The 20,526-nt window shown below is 48.8% G+C and overlaps 2 protein-coding genes across 7 annotated transcripts in view; one reads left to right on the top strand and one right to left on the bottom strand.

The window, feature by feature from the left end:
• The window catches only part of LOC149317815 (D-beta-hydroxybutyrate dehydrogenase, mitochondrial-like), a 381,124-nt gene that overhangs the window by 187,880 nt on the left and 172,718 nt on the right, over nucleotides 1-20,526 (bottom strand). The window lies entirely within an intron of this gene.
• The window catches only part of LOC149317820 (polyamine-transporting ATPase 13A3-like), a 65,227-nt gene that overhangs the window by 10,135 nt on the left and 34,566 nt on the right, over nucleotides 1-20,526 (top strand). For 4 of the 6 annotated variants that reach the window (XR_016279923.1, XM_089508513.1, XM_089508510.1 and 1 more), the window contains exons 2-11: nucleotides 9,970-10,067; nucleotides 11,768-11,941; nucleotides 12,918-13,103; nucleotides 13,675-13,745; nucleotides 14,022-14,102; nucleotides 14,729-14,798; nucleotides 15,646-15,780; nucleotides 17,109-17,181; nucleotides 19,826-19,957; nucleotides 20,082-20,261. Coding sequence is in view for 5 of the 6 variants with exons in the window: in XM_089508513.1 (XP_089364639.1) it covers nucleotides 10,020-10,067; nucleotides 11,768-11,941; nucleotides 12,918-13,103; nucleotides 13,675-13,745; nucleotides 14,022-14,102; nucleotides 14,729-14,798; nucleotides 15,646-15,780; nucleotides 17,109-17,181; nucleotides 19,826-19,957; nucleotides 20,082-20,261 (1,150 nt within the window). In the remaining variant the exon portion in view is untranslated. Of the gene's footprint in view, nucleotides 1-9,969; nucleotides 10,068-11,767; nucleotides 11,942-12,404; nucleotides 12,461-12,917; nucleotides 13,104-13,674; nucleotides 13,746-14,021; nucleotides 14,103-14,728; nucleotides 14,799-15,645; nucleotides 15,781-17,108; nucleotides 17,182-19,825; nucleotides 19,958-20,081; nucleotides 20,262-20,526 lie in introns of those variants that run through there. The other 2 variants (XM_089508512.1, XM_089508514.1) reach the window with 2 other exon arrangements.

The following is a 20,526-nucleotide window of genomic DNA, read 5'->3' as shown; positions in this document are numbered from 1 at the left end:
GCCCGTGGCTGTCATGGATACCATGAAGAGCCGAGCCGCACCTGTTAGATCTGATGAGCCAGCCTCGAAGGGGATGTTGAGGTCCCCCAGGACAAGAAGCCTGGGAGACTCCAACACCAGCTCCGAGACCAGCTGTGTCAACTCGGCCAGGGAGTCTGTTAGGCCACGGAGTGGACGGTAGACCAACAGAATCCCCAGACTGTCTTTGGCTTTCAGAGTCAGGTAAATGCACTCGATATGTCTCCGTTTCGGAAGTGAGTTCCTGGTCAAGGTGATATAGCTTTCATGGACCACTGCCACACCTCCCCCTCGCCCACTTTCCCTAACCTGCTCCTTCAGCACATACCTGGCTGGGAGGGCTTTGGCCCAGGTCACACAGCTATCCTCCCCCAGCCAGGTTTCTGTGATGCATGCCAGGTTGGCAGCTTGTTCATCCAATAGATCGTATGTGATGTGAGCTTTGGCATTACATAGGAGCAAGGTAAGGGTCTGTGGTATGCTTGGGACGATCCTCGGTTCTTTCGGGTTAACAGGGTGGCTGGAAGACGGGATAGGTGTCAAATATCGATCTCGTCTTCCTTTAGAGGTCCTGTTCAGCCTGTTAGCGCTATATCTCCCCATGCCCCGCACAACTCTTATCGGAGCTCCATGACTGTTTTTGGTCTCTATATCAATACAGTTAGCCTCAGTGCTCTTACCAACAACCTCCTCCACATGATGTTCCAATTGTTGTTGTAACTCAGTAGGGCCAAACAACATAGTATATCCAGCTATAAGACAGTAAACAAAAAGAAATCCTGATATTATGATTCCTGATGATGCCATATGATGGCTTTGGCCCAGCTTTCCAGTTTATTCAGGTCATTTTGAATTTTGATCCTGTCCTCTGGAGTGTTAAGCTACTCCTCCTAATTTGGTGTCATCTACAGATTTGATAAGGATGCCCCCAATTCTGTCATCCAGGTCATTGATAAAGATGTTGAATAACACTGGGCCCAGGACAGAGCCCCACTGGACACCCCCCTGGTCACTTCCCTCCAGGCTGAAAAGGAGCCATTGCTGACCATCCTTTGGGTTTGGCCGGTCAACCAATTACAGATCCATGTAACAGTTGCCTTGTCTAGCCCACATTTTAGAAGCTTGTTTGCAAGAATGCCATGGGAAACCTTGTCAAAGGCCTTACTGAAATCAAGATCTACTACATCCATAGCATTCCCTTCATCTACCAAGATGGTCATTTTATCAAAGAAAGAGATAAGGTTTGTCTGACATGACTTCTTTCTCTGAAACCCATGTTGACTTTTTGTGATGATGGCATTGCCTTCTAGATGTTCACAGACTCTCTGTTTAATGATCTGCTCCAGAATCTTTCCTGGGATTGATGTCAGACTAACTGGAGGATCATTGTTGAGATCCTCTTTCTTCCCCTTTTTGAAGATGGGGACAACGTTTGCCCTCCTCCATTCTGCTGGGACTTCTCCTGTTCTCCAGGAGTCCTCAAAGACTATTATTGCTAATGGCTCCGATATTACATTTGCCAGTTCTTTTAATGCCCTTGGATGCAGTTCATCTGGTCCTGGAGACTTAAATTCATTTAGATTAACAAGGTTTTCCTCTACTATCTCTTTACTTATTCTGTCCTCTGCTCCATTATCCTCCGGTTGAGCCCCTTTTCCTTTTCTGAGAAGACGGAGGCAAAGAAGGTCTTGAGGAATTCTGCCTTTTCTCTGTCTTCTGGTAGCATTTTGCCATCTTCTCCACGCAGTGAACCTACCGTTTCCTTCTTCTTCCTTTTGCTGCGGACATATCCATAAAAGCCATTTTTGTTGTTCTTAACATCTCTAGCAAGCCTGAGTTCATTCTGCGCTTTCGCTTTTCTGACTTTACCCCACAAATGCCTGCTATTTCTTTGAATTCCTTTTTCATGATTTCCCCCTTTTTCCATTTCTTATACATCTTCCGTTGAAAGTTCCTTAGTCTCTTGAGACATCTCCCATTTTTCTCTCTCACTGGAACTGTTTGAGATTGTGCCTTCAGTATCTCCCTTTTGAGAAACTCCCATCCATCCTGAACTCCCTTCTCTTTTAGTATTTCTGACCAGGGATCACCCTCAATACTTCTCTAAGTTTGCTGAAATCCTCTCTCTTAAAGTCTAGGATGCGTGTCTGACTCTGCCTGGCTTCTCCTTTCCACTTCACAGGATGCACTTTGCTGTGAATGGACATTGTGAGGGGAGAGGGAGCTGGTACCTTCCTTGACCGAATCCTGCTTTTATCTGCCCTGTGTAGCATCTCTCTTGCCCTGCCACTTGCCACCTCATCCCTGTGGCTCCTGCTGGTGCCATTGCATCCTCCGAAGGGTGTGGAGAAGGCAAACAATAACCTGAATGAGCTGCTCAAGGTCTTGTGGGGAGGAGAGGGGAAGGCCCAGGTGCAGCTTTTGGGCAAAGTTGTGAGTATCCTTTCAGATTCATTTGCAAAGGCTGGGAGTCGTTCCGTTTATGGGAAGGGGAAGGCTTGGGGAACAGACAAGTGGCTGTTCTGCATCCCTGCGTTTTAACTTTGTGTGCTTGTTTCTCAGAGGTTTGGGAAGGGATGATCCCTGGTTCTTGGCTCATTGCTTCCATGAGGATTGTGGTGGGATTAAGGGCTTTTCATAGTTTCAGCATGACCTATATTTCCAAGTTTGTGTGAATTTCCTAGCTATCCTGATGTTTTGCACCTGGAATTGTGAGCCCACTGTGCATACAATGAAATGAGTGCCTCTTGGACATTTTGTAGCTCAGGCACAATGAAATGCAAGATGATGTTCACTGCCCCCATGTCTTACTGGCTCATTCTGTATGTAAAGCGGTCGTCAACAATGGGTCGGCTCTGGATTTGTCTGATGGTCTCAGTGCCCAGCCGGAAGAATGGGACCAAGGGTAGGCTCTGCCCCAGAGATGTTGAGAGGCCAGTGGGGCAGGGTAGTTTTTGACACATGTAAAACAGTCCTTTCTGTTTTCTGCTAGCTGTCTTCCTTGGATTAAGCCAGCACTAGTTAAAAAGTCTTCTTTTTAAAAAACATTATTTCAGCAGTGGAATATTTCAGCTTTTAGGAGCAGGATGGGGAAACTGACTAGATTCTCTGCTAGAAGTGCCTTGTGGGCCTCAGGTGCCAAAACGTATGCATGTGCATACAGAAACACACACACACCGTAAAGCTGGGTTGTTGTTGCGTCCCACCAGTGACCGTGAGCCCTAGGATACTGAGAATGCATTCCTTTACAGAATTTATGCCCTTGCCCCATATTGGAAGATCTCTGGGTGTTTTACATTGAAATGATTTGAGCCATTCATTATGTAAAGCGCAAAGATAGCAAGATTTAGAAAAAAAATAATTTAATTAATTAAACAATCTCTCATTTTCTTTCTCCCAAATCTGGGTTCCCTGATTCAGTTTGTGTTCTAGCCGTTGTGGAGGATGTGATGGGTTTGCTGGTTTCCGCCTGGTCTCTGTTGGCACCTGGTTGCCTTTGATGGTGATGGGGCAATCTGCTTGGATGGTTACGGAAGTTGGCACTTAGTTTTCCATTAAGAAAGTCGCTGCACGTGTGACTCACGGGGGTGGCACAGCTGGGTGACTCATACTGCTTGCTGGCAGAGTGCCCTTGCCCTTGGCCCAAGTGTGAGGTGGCACCTGCCTCCAGCAAAAGTGTGTCTGGGAATTCCACCTGCCATGGCTCCCCTGTGGCCACTTGGACTGGGAACACTGGGATGAGATACCTTGTGACCTGGGCATATCAGGCGCCCCTGGCAAAACGCCTGCTCTCCTGGCTCACCTCACTTCCCTCTTTGGGGTCACATTGAATTTCCCTACAGGGCAGTGATTGGAAGATGGCCCACAGTCATTGTGAAATTTTGGAAGCACTCTTGTGGAGTCACATTTGCCCCTCTTCTTTCTTGGTGTTGTCATTTGTCAAGTCTCTTTGCAAGGTTGGCTGTACTGGCTCAGCGTCTGCTCTCACAGCAGAACATGTGGGCCAGAGCTGGTCAGGCTTGTCTGCTCATTTTTCTGTGTTTTGTGTGGGTTGGAAAGTGCTTTGTGGGTCAATGCTGGGATGTGTGGCTATCACACTCTCTGATGTCTCTGCAGACCTGGAATATTGGAAGAGCCTCCCTTGCACTTGGACTGGAAGGCTAAACTTGCCTGTATTCTTAAGTCAGACAGAGGTACTGCCAAACAGTTTCCCAGCTCATTCTTTGAAGAAAGCACCAGAGTAACCATTGTATGAAACATACATGCAAATTGGAGGCCACATCTCAATGGCATCTCCTTGCCCCCTTCCCTCCTTACTACCCCGGTCCCCAAATTCCATGGGCAAATGTTGTGCATGAGCTGTCTTTGGGAAGCAAGGCTAAAGCTTGTGAGTCTTGTTCCTTGGGTTGTGAGTGCTAGGGATTCAGCCACTTGAGGAATATGTGCCAGGCCATCTTTGGCTGGCACACCTTGGCCATGCCAGTCCTTGTCTTAAGAGTTGTTCTGTGGAGCAGCGGATAACAAAGGTACTCCATGTGTGAAGCGCTGGCGCCTCTTTTTCCATTTTTTGTGACTTGCATTATAGGTTTACTCCCATTCTGAGCACAAAGCTACCCATTGTATGAGCAAGGAAGGGCTGGGCTGCCCAGCAGCATAATACCCTTAAGTGCTTTTGGCTATGGAGATAACATCGGGGCTCTGACTGCTCATGGGGCAGGGACCGAGGCCCCTCGCCCGCCTGCCCGCCCGCCCGCCCGCCGGCTGTTTGTGGGCTTTGAATAGCATGCGCTTGCACCATCAGTCTGGGGCTGCAGACACATCCTTCATCCAACCCCATTCAAGGGAGCTATTGTTGTTTTGGGGTTTTCCTTTTTAAAAAAACAAACTCTCTTAGGCGAAGGGTGCCAAATGCTGTTGAGATAAGGTTGTTTAAGCAGATCTTTGTTAAAGGCTTTAGACAAAATAGTTCATTGGCAGGACTTCCCTTCCAGATAAGGTGCTGGCCATGAAGGGCTGCTACTTCATGTAAGTCCCAGCAATAAAAGGCAGCCAGGAGGAGGAGGAAGGAGAAGGAGAAGAAGAGGAGGAGGAGGAGGAGGAGGAAGAGGAGAGCCACTGGGGAGAAGGACGCCTGCCTCCTCCCCGCTGCCTCTCGCTGCCTTCTCTGCAGGACAGGTGCTTCCCTGGGGCTTTGGGCAGCAAGCTTCTGGGGCGGAAGAAGAGCAAGGGCTTCTGGTTTTGTGCTTACAAACCAGGGAGGGAGGCGAACAGTGACTGGGGAACCGATTCTTAGGGTGGCTTAGCGCTGGTTAAACCCCAGTGGTTCATATAATTCTGAGGTTTGTGAGTGGCCTTTTCAGGCAGGGGAAAATGCCTCTCTTACATTGGCCAGTGGGGATGCCTCAGAAATGAAGTTGGTGAAGTTCAGCAGTTGGGCTTGTGGTTCGGCTTTAGAGTCTAGCATCGGGTTTTTCTTACAGGAAAATGTCATTCTAACAACTTCTTCTTCTTTTCCCCTTCCTTCTTCTAGTCATTTTGTTTTCAAGAACCACATTACTTGTGAACGCACAGCAATGTTAGGAATGGAATGAAACATTTTTGTAATGACTGGATGTTTTCTCTTTTCTACATCAGATTATGATTTCCTTTTTAAAATGCATCTTTGCTGCCAGGTTCTCGAGTCCTGATACGTGGCTGACAGCGCCCTGGCCTTTGTGAGTGGACCGGGCATGGCCTTCAGACTGAGATGCCATGGGGGATGCCATGGGTGGGTGGGAGTGGCATCTGCTGCAAATGGCTGCCTGGATTGCCCCTCTGAGGATATGCCCTTCAGTTCTTTTCCCCCATCTGCCAGGTTTTTCCCTCTGCCTCACTCAACTCTGCATTCTGTAGCCACTGAGCAGCTCAGTCTCCGTGGGGCTATCTTAGAGGGCCCCCCAGAGATCCCCCACTTTTTTGAGGTTTCTCCATGGCTGCCGCCGCCACCACTTCAGTGTCAGCAGGACTTCCCCGTTGTCCGTTGGTGCGGAGGAGCTGCAGAGGGGATCCCCCTGCCGCCGCTGCCGCCACTGTGGGATGGGCCAGGTTTCCTCTGTGGCCTCAGATGAGGCCAGGGGATGGCAGGGGTCTGGAGGGGACCCTCTTCTGGCATCTCTCACCCATCCCTTTCTTATTTTCCCACTGGAATGATACGCCTGTCCCTAAACAGAGGTTGGCCTTTGCTTTGCAGTTGGCACCCACAGCGTCTCTCCTTAGGCATCCTGCTAAAAGCCTTTCATAAATTTAGGGGATTTAATGAGATGATGTCTTCTTTCTTTCTTTCTTTCTTTCTTTCTTTCTTTCTTTTCCCCCCTCCACTGAATTCAGGCTGTTTAGTGGAGAAGGGGGTGGTGTTGGTGTTGTGACAGCTGGGATCCCAGTGTGGTCCTTGGCTGCAAGGGGTCTTCTCTGATTTTAAGATAAAATAAAGAGACCTTATGAAAGGCAGCAGCACCTTTGAGACATTTCTGGCATGAGCCTCCATAAACTCCATCCCCTTTTCAGGTGCCTGGGGCTGTTTAGATATGCAAGGAAAAGTGGTGATGGCCTCCTTCACCTCCCACCTTTAAATATTGTGGATGTAAACTTTAAAGCATTCTTCAAGGAGTTTGTGCCTCGGAGAATAATTTTTAAAAAGAGAAGAAAAGAAGCCACCCAGGAAAACACAATAAACAAATTTATTTGCCTTGTGGGGGCTTTAATAGAGGTGGAAAAGGGATTTTTGACTGGGTTGCTTGTCTGGGGATTCAGAAGCAAACCCCAAAACATCTCAGGGGCAGATTCTGACAATGGTATGCAGCTGTCGTATGAAGGAGTTGCCCCTGAAGATTTCTGAGCATTTTCATATAGTTATAAGAGTGTAAGGATCTCACTTCAGCCGTGCAGGAATACAGAATTAAAGCACTTGTGAGAGTTGCCCACCCAACCTCTTTGTAAAGACCTCCAGTGAAGAGTCTCCACTCTCAAACAGCTCTTAACAGTAGAAAAGTTCTTCCTCATGTTTAGGTGGGATCTCTTTTCTTGCAATTTGAATCCACTGGTTCATGTTCTTTCGTTGGAGAAAGGAGGCTGCCAATGATTCCTGACCATGATAGTTGCACATTTCCTTTGTTATTGGAGGCAGTGAGCCCTGTGGGGAAGAGGCTAGTGTTTTGTGAGAAACGCGCCAGAGGCGTCCGGCTGGCTGCTTTTAGGAACAGAGTGTTGAACTAGGGATGCCTGCTGTGCTCTGATCCAGCTTCAGAGATCTTCTTTGTGCTCTAAGGTGGCTGTCCCATCAAAATATTTGAAGTTCTGCATGTGTTTTGCACAAACTGTGCCTGTCTTCCAGCGTGTGTGTAGAAACCAGCTGGGCTCTGGTGACTCTGGAGGAGGAAGGCTAGCAGAAGGTTCCTTGTACGTTCCTTAGAACACCGTGAAAAATTGTGCAAAATGTGCATTTCATGCCCCTGTTGGCAAAGCAACTGCATGGTGGCTGCATGGCTCCTCTGGGGTCTCAGAGTTATCACACATTTCCCCACTGCAACCCAGTAAACCGTGGTTGGAGACCATTGGGAGTTTTGGGGAAGGTGCCGTCAGTGTTCTGGTGATACCCAGCGCCACGTCTTTAGAGCTGGGAGGCTGCAGATGGAGGCCAGTAGTCTCTGTGGACTGTTGGTTCTTGGGTTGAAGGATTGGGTGGGTTACCTTCCCTGGATGGGGTTGCATTCCTGTCCCCCGAAAGGAGGAGGGGTGCAGCTTGGGAGAACTGTTAGATCCCTTGCGGTCACTTGGGGCAGAAGTGGACCTGTGACTGGTCCACTGGCCACAGCCTCTCCTGCAGAGGGATAACCTGACCACAGTAGAAGCAATAACATCCAGTTATGAGACTGCACCTGCAGTGCACTTTCTAGCCTTGTACAGGATGGAGATTCTGCTCCTGAGAACATCTGCTGAAATGTTGAGGAAACAGAACGGCGTCCGTTGCTAAACCCACGAACTCTAGAAAGTCTTGTTGCACCTTCCAGAGCCCTCAGGAGATGTCACAGATTGCAGCATTCCTTTTGATAACCACTCACTGTAAAGGAAATAGCATGGCTATTAAAATAAGGCACTGTTGATTTATGTAGTTGAAGGGCTTGGAGTGCGGAGTTAATTTCTTCTTAAAATGGTTGCATATGAAAAGACACATCCTCTTGTTTTGAAAGTTTATGGGTTTCACAGCTGAAGCCAAGATGCCCCATGGCATAGCATGGGTCTTGCTTCCAGTCTGATTCTGTATGTACTTTGGGATGTGATTTATTCTGCATGGCTTGAAATCCTGCATGCTTCTTGGCACTCTGTCTCTTTGTGTCTCTTTATATTCTAAGTAGAACTGTTAACTTTAAATAGTGTTAGCTCTTCTCGCACCAGTAGGCAGACATCTGTAGCCAAACTGATTTATTGACTTGCCGTAGCCGGGTTCCTACCTTTTCGAAGTCTAGCAGTGTGCCTGCGAGACTCATGACTCAGAACAGTGCTACCCACCAAAGTGCTCTGTGAGCCTCCCAACATGCGGCGGTTTTGTTTAGGCTTAGTCTGGATGATGCGGGGAGTAACTTGTATAGTAAGCTTCGTTGGGATGTTCCCCCCCAATAACATATTCAGAGCAGCTTGCAAAAATCCCCCTTCTCAGGGACTTTTTCTTGTTTCTTAAGGATTGAGCAAAGGGTCCCAGTGATGCCTCAGTGGAAAGTGGGGTCTCAGATGTATTCCCCTGTTTAGTCAACCAGAGCAATAAGAGGGCAGCTTTATTCTCATGGCCTGGCATGTCAACTTGGATTAAAAGGTGGGGGGGGGGGATGGAGCACATGGCCTCTTAAAGAGTCAGCATGGCATAATGGTTTGAGCATTGGACTATGACTCTGGAGATCAGGATTCAAATCACCACTCAGCCATGAAACCCATTGGGTGACCTTGGGCAAGTTACATGCTCTCAGCCTCAGGAGAAGGCAATGGGAAACATCCTCTCAACAAATCTTGCCAAGGAAACCCATGATAGGGTCACCACAAGCCAGCCAGAAATGACTTGAAGGCACACGATGTGCACATATATGCACACAGACACACACAGTCTCATGTTGGTGCTTAATGTTAATTGCTTAAGTACCAATGTTACACAACATCTTTGGATCGATGTGAAAATAATTTAGGAGTTGGTAGGAGATTCTTGCCACAGGTAGCAGTGTTCATGAGTTGTCCGTGAAACCACCTGTGGAAGATATTCTGCACAAACCTTGTGATAGCCCTGTGTCCCTGATAGTGTCCTCCAGGCCCAGGCAGGCAGAGAAGGGGCAAGCTCATTGCTTTTGCAGACCTCCGTTGAGGGGAAGCAGGGACTATCGCAGGAAAGGGGCACCGTAGCAACATGCTGTTGGTGCTGAAGGGTTTTTTTAAATTGAACTGGTTAGCCTTGTTGACAAAATTTGTTAGTTCTTAATGTGAACATCCTTTTCTCTTTATGGTTTCCTTGTTAGACAAAGCAGCACTATAACACTGGGAGACCAGGATTCACATCACCACTTAGCCATGGAAACCCACTGGGTTACCTAGGGCAAGTCAGGCTTTTCTCTTGGCCATAAGTCAGAAGTGACTTGAAGGCACACAGCAACATTTATAAAACCATGCACTTAGTTTTGTGGCAAAGATTTATTAGATTCGTTTTAATTTAGGCCTTACTTGTCAAACTAGCAGCCTCCTGAATGGTGTAATTTTGCTGGTGGCAGTTGGCATGAATCTGACATTCAAGGGGAGTGTTTTAGGCAGGTTGACCCCTTTTGTGTGTGTGTTGTGTTCATACTGCAGAGTAATCCCTGGAGATAAATGCAGCACCCCAGGGCCAGACAAATCTTTATAAAATGTTTCTTAGGCACCTGTTTCCCCTCTTGTCTTCAGTCCAGGCCTTCCTTGTGTCTGACGCTGAGAACGCCCACGTCACGTTGACGATGGAGAATGAGGAGAAGATCATCAATAAAGGCGAGGAAGATGAGATGGTAACTGGCTCCATGATCTGTTTCCTTTGCCTTTAGAAAACATTTTCTTGCTCTCTGGAGCAAATAGCAACAGGAGATGATTGAAGCTGAGATGAATAACAGCGAAGAGTCCTCGTGATGCCTCTCTCTTAATCAAGTGCAGCTCTGAGGGCAGTAGAGGTTGGCTTCCTCTGGGGCGCCCCTTGGCTAAGAGCTGGACCACGATGTTCCTTCCATGGGCAGCAGCGCCTGAGCTGAGCCTGGGGGCTTCTCTTCCCCCTCGTTCCTGAGGACCTGGTGTCCGTACAGCAGATGTGCCCCCAGAGATGCCTGGCTCCTCCCTGAGCTGCCCTCCTGCCCTGTGGCAGGGGCTTTGGAGGTCAGGCCTCATGCCCTTCTCTCTTGGCTGATCTGCAGGTGGATGGGAATGTCGGACAGCCAGAGGACGAGAGCTCAGCCAAGGAGTGTGACGTGTCACCCAGTGGGACACAAAAGAAACTTAGGTTCATGCGGGATGGTTGCTGCGGTGTTGGTGGCTGACCAGGGAAGGGCTTTTGAGGTGGTTGGACAGAATTTCAGTTTCAAAAGACCAGCCCAGGCCATGGCTACTTTCAGACAGGCAGACTTCACATGGGAGACCCATGGGAGAGGGAAGGGGCCACAAGTGAAACCCTTCACATCCTCATGCCGTGGTGTACCAGTCGGTGGTGAAGCCACATTTGGAGTACCATGCGTAGTTCTGGATGGTACACCTCCAGGAGGGTGTTGTAGAATTGGGAAAGTTGGCAGGGAGGGGAAAATAAACTGGTGAAGGGAGTGGTCTAAACCAGCCTCCCTACAAGGCAGGTTAAAAATATTTGCGGTGTCCCTGTTTGGCAAAATGATGCATGAAAAGTGGGACGGAAGTGTATCCCATCATGCAATGTGAGGAGAAAGTAGATAGAAAAGGAGAGCTTGTCTTGCACTGTGAGTATCTGTGGGCAACCTGTGAAGGGGATGTGAGCCTTTCAACATAATTAGCTGATTTAATTGGTTGCCAGAGAGGTGCGGGCAATGACTGCTCAGCTGGATGAGTCTAAAATGGAAGCAGACATTATCGTGGAGAAAGGGGCAAATCCACTGGTGTTTCCTCATCAGTGTGGCCTGCTTCACCCACCAGTGAATAAAATAATATCTGATTTGGCAGAGATGTGACCTGTCAGGGAGTCAAAAATCGCCCCAGCAGAGTTGCCCATCCTAGTAGTGAATAGGAGGATGGAGTGGCTTTCATCTCTTTGCTGTTGAAGAAAGAACTGGACTGGAGCTGCATGGAAGCAGCTGCATCCAGGTTTGGTGGGTTGTGTTTTCTTCTGATGGTGCCTCTTTTAAGCATAGGATCTGGCTCGCTGCAGATTCCAAGCCAGAAATCTGTCATTTTTATTATTATTAAACTTTATTTCTGAAGCGCTGTAATTATACACAGCGCTGTACAAAGTCGGTAAAATTAAAGAGAATATAAAAGCCTGCCCAAGGCATACATTCTAAAATAATAACAATTAAAAGAGGAATAGATAAAATTGCAGCCCCTGCCCTTCCCAAGAGTGGACCTGGCCCATAGGAGGGCTGGCAAGCAGGCAGGAAAGCAGCAGGACTTTTCTCTTGGGGCAAGAGGTTGGTCCCAAGCTGTCTTGTCAAAGCTGCCAGGATGCCATTGTGTCCCTGTCTGACTTGCTTCCCTGCAGAGAATTTACGGCTATACCTTCTGCCCATGGAAGCTGGTTCTGGTGGCTGTGGGTGTGCTGTGCACCGGCGGCTTCCTCCTCCTCCTCCTCTACTGGATGCCAGAGTGGCGGGTGAAAGCGGCGTGCAGAAGAGCTTCGCTCAGAGGCTGCCAAGTGGTGCTGCTGAGAACCACGGTGAGTGTTTTGGCGAGAGGGAGATGTCCACAGAGGCCCATGCGCTCCAAGGAGGGATTAGCAGAAGAGCCATTTAGCACTTGGGACCCTCCTCTCCTGTGATGCAGTGGCCTCCTCAGTGTGTGGGAAAGGAGCCTCTTGCAAAGGGACCCCTTGTGGTTGCAAGCCTGTCTCTTTGGTAGATGAAGGGGATGCTGTGTATATAGCATATCTTGATTTCAGTAAGGCATTTGACAAGAAGCTGAATGGTGAATAGATGCCAGCTACTGCAATGTGCTGTACATGGGGCAGCCTTTGAAAGGTGTTTGGAAGCTCCACCAGGTACAAAATGCATTAGCCAGACTCGTGTCAGGTGTATCTTTCAGACACACATAATGTTAGTCTTGCAAGAACCATACTGGTTTACAGTTTGCTTCCAAACTCAAGTCAAGGTACTGGCTTTGACCTAAAAAGCCCAGTGACTCCTCCCGTGTCAGGCTGCTAGGAATGTCAGAGGAGGCCAACACATTGGGAGGTCAGGTTAGTATGTAGCAGGGCCTTGCTTCTGTGGCAGCAGCGGCAGCAGCACCCCGACTGTGAAGCTCCCTGCCCAAGAATGGGAGGGCAGCCCCATCTTTTTGGAGCTTCCAGTGGACATCCATGAGAGTGCTCTTCCGCATGGTCTTCAATGCTCGAAATTGCTTCGTTTTAGTTAGAGAACATCTTAATTTTTAAAAAATGTTTTAATTTTTATACTGTTTTAATTGTTTTGATCTGTCCATTGCCTTGGGATCCCCTGTTTGTATTTATTTAGTAAGTTTCTAGCTGGGGCTCCTTTGTTCTGCCGTTGCCCACTGTGGTGCATCATGTACCTCCGGTGTTTTCTCAGAGACAGGGTTGCCTGTAAGATTTGCCAACTGCTGCTTCATTTGAGGGCATGGAGACTCGTTATGCATTCCCTCCCTTTTTGAAATCTCTCCTCTCTTTGCCACACTAGGATGAGTTCCAGACCTGGTTTTGTGCAAAGGTTCGCAGTGTGCTCTCTTTGGGACTCCATCCGTTGCAGACTCCAAAATACGTGTCCGAGAAAGTGACCAATGGTTGCAGCAGCCACTTATGCATAACTCCTTCTGATGAGAACGGAAGTGACGTCAACGGTTACTCCAAGGCTCACCTGCAGGAGGTATCGGGACTTGGTTGTAAGGTGGTCCTCTTCGCAGGGCTCTAAATCACACCCTGTGGCTTCCACCTGGTAATAAACCTGGGGTCCCTTCTTCCACATAGGGTATCTCATAGAAGACAGCAGAGCTTTTGCTGGCTAGAGTGGAGCATGTGTTACTCCTGCCTATCTTTCTTTACTGGACCCTGCCATCTGAGGCATGGCTCCCCAAAATGTCCCCCATCCCACACACAAACCCCACTGGCAAATACGCTGCCGGCACATTGTGAGCAGTGCCTGTTTGCTGGTGCTCCTGGCAGTTTGCCATATGGCATGTTGGAGTACCAGAGTGCTAGGAAGTCTCCCATCTCTAATCTGAAAGTATTGTCTCTCTGTGCCCCATTGTACTGAAGATGTCGCCTCAGAGCAGACAGCCGGGTGGCATTGGTAGCAAAGGGCTGCAGGCAGAACTGCAGTAATGTTGCATTTCATTTTTCAAAACTCCCAGCAGCTCAGCTTGGTTTTACCAGAAATACCCTTCCAAGTTGCACACTCAGCCTTGTATTAATTGCTTGCTTGTTTACCTGCCTTGCAGATCCGTTGTTTCACTCATCATAGTATGAAGTATTTCTGGAACGATGTGATCCAAAACTTTGGCTCCATAAAGTAAGAACTTGATACTGAACTGGAATTTAAAGTAAGAATTTGATGCACTGCCACTGTAGATTTTGGTCTTAATATTAGAGGCTTCTGGAGGTTGAGGCCTTGTTAGTTGCAGGGTATAGGGTGGGATAGAAATGCTTTGATAAGAAATGTGAAAACCAAAGACACCCTGTTTTTCCTCACCTCAGAAGCAATGGCCTTTTGTGAAAGGAATGGGGCCTTAGAGTATATGTGTGCATGCATGTGTGTGTTTCTTTTAATGCTCTCCACTTCCCGCAGAGGCCTGGATGAATCGACATCCTGTTCATCGATCCATAATGAGCACAGCAGAGGGCTGACCAAGGGCATGCGGGATTACAGGTATGCCTTAATGGAGGAAACATGGTGCACTCTCCTCTTGGAAGTGGCCCAACTCCAAGATGCCATTTTAAACATATAATGGTGGCAAAATCCTGCTCAAGGGGGGCTGCCCACGTTGGTCCGCTTTCCATTTGTATAGTTTAAAATGTGAGCCCTCCTTTTGAAAAGTTGGTATCACCGTTTATAGGCTCCACAATCCAGATGGTTGACTTCTGCCTCCATTTTTGGGTTGATGATCACCCCTATTGCTATAAGCCCTAGAGGATGCACTCCGGTCTATGGCTCCCCACCCCACTTTCTTTTTCTTGTTTTCCTTTGTTCTCCCCTACTCCTTCCCTGGGGAGCCACCACAGCAAGGGAACCTCAAGAGCTCATAATTTTCAGTTGTGGTGGGCATAGGGGCTGGGGGTGGTCCAGGCCAGCTCTTCTTTGTCTTCCTCCCCTGGGACCTGCCTGGCCCTGGCATAAGTTCCTGGCCCTGCAAGGCAGGCTGTCTCCAATGTCTCCTCTGTGCCCGAGCCAGTTCCTTGTTATGAATTGGCCTTGCTCTCTGTCTTAGCAGGAATGTAGCTCGGTACCAGCAAACAAAGTATAAATGCTTTTGTTTCCATCACCTTTTAATACAGAAAATTATTCTATGGAGTAAATGAAATTGCCGTGAAAGTGCCTTCCATTTTTAAACTTTTGATTAAGGAGGTAAGAATCGTGTGTGTGTGTGTGTGTGTGTAAAGGGGGAGCCTTTGGAGTTGGGGTGGGGTGGATACTGTGCCACCACCTGGCTTGGTGTCCAGTCCGCACTGTGACTGTTTCAAGGGGGCTTGCTGGCACTCAAGGGGCACACGCTGCTGGGGTTTCCTCCTGATCAAGGGCAGCCTTGCACCATTGCATCTCTTAGATGAGGCCTCTGAGTCTTTTTGCACAACACTTTTTCTTTTCTGTATTGTTTCCTTGCTGGCTAAATTTCATTATTTTTTGAGTTTTGATAATGTTGTTTAATAAAATTTGTTGCTTGTAAACCACTTTAACTGATTGTGGAAGATTATATAAATTTGATAAATAAGTAAATAAAGCAGTTTTTTTTAAAAAGATTCTGAACCTGCAGGCATTGCACATTGTGCCCAGATGCACCAGCTGCCTCTTAAATGCAGCACAGCTGATGGCACCTGGGTCTCCTTTTGAGCTCTTGCTCTTAGATGTTGCAGTGGGACTTCTCCGGAGGAGGGCAGCTACCTGACTGTGTGCTGCAGGAGCTGGGCTTTGGGGAGGCTATACTGGTTTGGTTGGATCTGAGAGGGAGATCCCCTGTAGGAAACCTAAATGGCTGCTGTGGCCCAAAGCCATCCCTCCAACTGTCCAGCAGGCACCTCTGAAGCTGCAAAAGGTTTTGCATCTCAGGCCATAACTCCCTGCTCTACCACCCCAGTGCCCTAGTGAGGGGACTGAAGCAAAAGCTATGAGCTGGCATCAAGCACAAGATATAACCTGATGGGTTTTGTTTCTCTCTCTCTCTCCTCCCTCCCCTCCCACCTCCGTCTGCCCCCAGGTTCTCAATCCTTTTTACATTTTCCAGCTGTTCAGTGTGATCTTGTGGAGCACAGATGAATATTACTACTACGCAGCAGCGATTGTGATCATGTCTCTGATATCTGTGGTTAGCTCCCTGTACACCATCCGGAAGGTAAGGGTCCAGGTGCCACTCCCCCTGCCTGTCTCATGGGGTCCTTAGAGCTGGCACCCAATTGATCCTCCCAAATTCCTGTAGCCTTTTAAAAGGGGATGGTCCCAGCTGCCCCATGTGTAATTTGACCCCAGAGAGCTTAGGAGGCTTCTGCTCTCCCTGCTCTGTCCTGTGTTGACTGGAAGCTCTCCAAAGACCTGTTGCCCCGTTGCAAAGCACTCCAAGCAGAAGGAGCTCTTTGGATCCTGTGAGAGGTCTCTGAGGGTCCATTTCTGAAAACATGATGCACATGAGTTCCCTTATATATGCAGTTGTACTTCGTTGGCCATTGTGCAACAGATGCATTTCGGTTCCTAGTTCTGCAACTAGAGTTCCACAAGCACAAACCATTTCACATCAGCTTGAAGCCTTCTATTAGTCCTGAGCAGAGTAGAGCCATTGAATTGTTGGGGTTTCCTATGTGTTGACTCTCACTGTTCAAGTGTTGATTGAGCAAGTCTGCTGCAGTGTAGCTCCTTTTCAGTGCCTTCTGTGTCCCCACTTGACTCCCTGGGATTGAGGAAAAAGGTTTCTCATCTAGGTTAAGCGGAAGGCATGTTGTGCAGCTGATGGCATATTTGTCAGTGTCTGTGTTCAGCAGAAGGGTAGTGCAGCTCAACCACTCTGTAATTGCATGGGCAGGCATGATAGAGGAACTGGAATGGTGTGTTTGTGGACTAGGATGATGCAGCCTCATGGGCTGGCCTGTGCCGCTTCCCCGCTTGCTGCATTTGTGGCACACTGCAGGCTGGTATTCAAAGGCAACCAGGCACAAGACAGTGAGGTAGTCCAGAGGCTACCAAGGCAAGGATGAGGGGTGGTCAGGTCATCCCTGTGTAGGAAGGAGGAAGCTGATGGTCTAAACCCCCCCCCAAAGGCTACCCCCTGAGCATCGCCTCCCAAAATAGAGTGAGTCTGCTCTTTTGGGAGGGGAGTGGCCCCTTTTAAACTAGGCTGTTAATCTGTTTGCTGGGTGGATGTGTCAGCTGCTGGTCTTCCGCTCTCCATCTTGGGGTCATTTTTCTGTCAGTCCTGCTACTGACTCCAGATGAGCACTAGGGAATGTCACTGGTTTGGGATGACAACTCTCCAGATCCCCACGCAACAGGGACAATGGCATCATTGGATGGGGGATTCTGATAGTCACCATTAAAAGAAATGTAATGATCCTGTGGTCTTCTCCTGGCCACTGGTGCAGGGAACATGGTGCGGTAGATGCAGGTGGTTGTCAGTGACCCCATAGGGCCAGTCTGGCTAGTGACGACTTCTCTTTCCTTTCCTTCCCTCAGCAATACCAGATGCTCCATGAGATGGTGGCTGCTCACAGCGTTGTCAGAGTGTCGGTCAGCAGAGCAAATCAAGGTAGGGGGGCAGGCTGGACAAGCGGTTCACCCGAAGGGAAAGGGGGAGGTGGTGGGACCCATGTCTGTACGGACTCCTGCCCTCCATGATCACTTGTGGGGAGGGCTTCTGAAGAGCGGGGCAGCTCCATCTCTTCCATGACTGTGTGTGTATATGTATGTGTCGCTTGACTGCACCTGACAGGAAGGATCCTGGTTTTGTGGATTGTGAAAGGGTGAGGGTTGGCTGCTGGCATCACAGGGGGCCAGGAATCCTCTGTGCCACATTTTCTGCTCAGCGAATTGTGTGGTTCGCAGACGTTGGCAGGACTGCATCTGCCAGCATTCCTTACTGCTGCCTTGGCTGGCTAGGGGACTGCGTGAAATTTTATGTGATTCCTCCACCATAGATCTTCTTCTGTGGGACTCTGAAGGTCCGTCATGGGCCTGTATATGCATGTGTGAGGAGACAACTACTTACTCCTTTAATCTGCCTCCTCATAGAATGGGGGCAAAAGAATGAGTGTCTGGCACTCTCTGCAACAGGCTGCCCAGGCATATCTTCCCAAGGGTGGAACCTCTTTAGCCAGTAAGGTTTTTAGTATTCACTGGGTTGGTGGTGGTATGAGAAAGAGGCTTAGCCTCAGCAGGCAGCTTTGCCTTTGGCTCTCTGTCAGGGAACCAGAGAGTCGTGGAAGAGACCTCCAGAGCCATCCAGTTCAACCCTGTTCTTCCAAGCAGAAAAACATAATCCAAGCACTCCAGCCTCTGCTTAAAAACCTCCAAAGAAGGAGACGCCACTGCATTCTGAGGCAGCGTCTTCCACTGTTAAAGAGTTCTTACTGCCTTGCCGTCTTGGGGAAGACTTTTTGGAATAATCGGCCCCTGTTCTTTCTCCCCTGGGCTCCTGTGTTCAGCACCCATCTTCCTGTTCACAGAATTCAAAGACATAGATAGTGTCAGAGCCAGCCAAGAGCAGGTCTCGGAGGATGAGGATGGGGCTCCTCCAGTGCAAGAGGTAATTGAGGCTACACCCGGTGCTAATCCTGCTCTGCCAGAGCCCAGCCCTGATCTCCCAGCCCCAGAGGAGGAGGCTCAGCCAGGTCCTAGTGCTGATGGGATTCCTCTGATGGTACAGCAGCCTAGTGGTGACTCTCGGGAGGAACCAGGCCTGGAGGTTCCCTCCTTTAGGCAAAGCAGGGCTGAGAGTGCTGGCAGATGCAGGTCCAGGAGGATTGCCGAGAGACAATTGGCAAACAAGCCTCAGCTGGCACCAAGAAGAGAGTCTCCTACTTAAACACCTGTGAGACGCTGACTCAGTGTCAGAGTTTATTGCATGACTCTTTGGTGTGATTGCTGCCGGTACTGGCTCCGTGTATCCTGACTCCTTGTTGCCTTGACTCTTGACCTTGGAACGGACTGGACTCTTGCTACCTTCTGGCTGCCCTGACCCTGGACTGGTCTGACTACTCTGACCTCTGTTTTCTTGACTTCGGCTCTGGCTTTCAGCTTGCTCTTTAAATTTCACTCCTTGCAAGGTTTGTGGTCTGTTTCCAGTTGCTTGCTAATTACCTTGCTGAGACATCCTTATCAGTGTTGTTTGTGTGTGCTGGCCGCAGTCCAGGACAGATAGCCATGTTAGTCCGGTTTGAAATGCTGCAGGAACCTCAACCAGGCACATTCTGTCTTACCCAAAAACATAAAAAGGGCAAGCCTGAATGGTCCATTGTCTCAGTCATTGGAACATTTGCAGTTGGTGCCCCTGGATATATGGACAGTATCCTTAGACCATATATCGCCAACACTCTGAGATACGTGAAGGACATTGCTGACTTTATACAGAAATTACAGTCCATCTATCTCCCCAGGAACACTGTCTTAGCCACGATGGATGTGGTGTACCAGTATACCAACATCCCACACATGGATGGACAATATGCAATCAGGAACATCATTCCAGATGGGACCATTGTAGACCTAGCCATTTCTGTCTGCCGCTTTGTTCTCACGCTGAACTAATTGAGAAAGTAGTTCATAAGAAAGTACACCTTCAGGTTAATGGTATTGCCATGGGCACATTGTGGTACCACAATATGCCAACTTCTTTATGGCTGACCTGGAACGCTTCCTTAACTCCTACACCCAGAAACCTCTCTTCCAGAGTCATAGAATCATGGAGTTCGAAGAGACCCTAAGGCCTATCCAGTCCAACCCTTTTCTGCCATGCAGAAAGACACCATCCAACCCCTCTCTGTGACAGATAGTCTTCTAGCCTCTGCTGAATAACTTCCAAAAGGAGGAGAGTCCACCACTCTCCGAGGGAATATATTCCACTGTTGAACAGCTCTTACCCTCAGGAAGTTCTTCCTAATGTTTAAATGGAATCTCTTTTCCTGTGGCTTTAATCCATTGTTCTGGATTGTCTCTGGAGCAGCAGAAAACAAGCTTGTTCCAGGTCCAGGTTCCAGTTGTACTCTCCTCCTCATCTCTCTTTAAGAGATCTCCAGGGGCTGGAGGACACTGCCCTGACAGCTCCCACCAAGAGACCTCATGAGGCATTCCACGGTTTTAGTCTGATTACAGAATTTTTTTAAAAGCAGATGCTGGAACTGGATGCTATGTATGTGGCTTATTTTCCATATTTGTACACCTCTTTCTAACTTCAGGTGCAGAAGAGATCCTTTCCACAGAGCTGGTGCCTGGAGACGTCATTGTGGTCCCACTGAATGGGATGATCATGCCCTGCGATGCTGTCCTGGTCAGCGGGACGTGCATTGTCAATGAAAGCATGTTGACAGGTCAGGGAAGAATGGCTTGCCCTGCAAATCTGGGCACAGGAGCTGAGAGCTGGATTGGTCAGGGTGGGGCAGGTGTGCTTGCGTCTGGGGGTGACCATGCTTTTTTCTGTCGGTCTGGTTTCAGGCGAAAGTGTCCCGGTCACGAAGACTAACCTGCCAAATCCCACAGAGGATGCCAGAGCTCTGGCGGATGAAATCTACAGTCCCGAAGGACACCGTAGGCACACACTGTTCTGTGGCACCACCGTCATCCAGACCCGCTTCTACAGCGGAGAGCTTGTCAAAGCTATTGTTGTCCGAACAGGTAAATATGTCTTATAAGGGATGAGTTGAAGGCTCTGAGTGGCAATGATAACCCCCCATTTTGTCTGATGGTGGAGCATGGCGTTGTGTTTCTTTGCCACTGTGATTCAAGGCAAGATATGATGCCAGGCAGGCAGAGAGGAGTTCTTTCACCTGTTCCCTGGGTACTGCTTCTTATCTGAGGATGCTGGTGGGAGGGTGAGGGCACATGACACTTGTCCTGGGGTTTCTCTCTCTTGAGGTGCCCCTCTGCCCCTTGTGGTCCC

Source organism: Sceloporus occidentalis, unplaced genomic scaffold (assembly GCF_023333645.1).
Source record: "Sceloporus occidentalis isolate IW3139 unplaced genomic scaffold, rSceOcc1.0.p SCAF_2, whole genome shotgun sequence".
Taxonomy (NCBI): domain Eukaryota; kingdom Metazoa; phylum Chordata; class Lepidosauria; order Squamata; family Phrynosomatidae; genus Sceloporus; species Sceloporus occidentalis.
The sequence above is the reverse complement of the archived record's forward strand: the minus strand, read 5'-3'. Positions and strand labels throughout refer to the sequence as shown.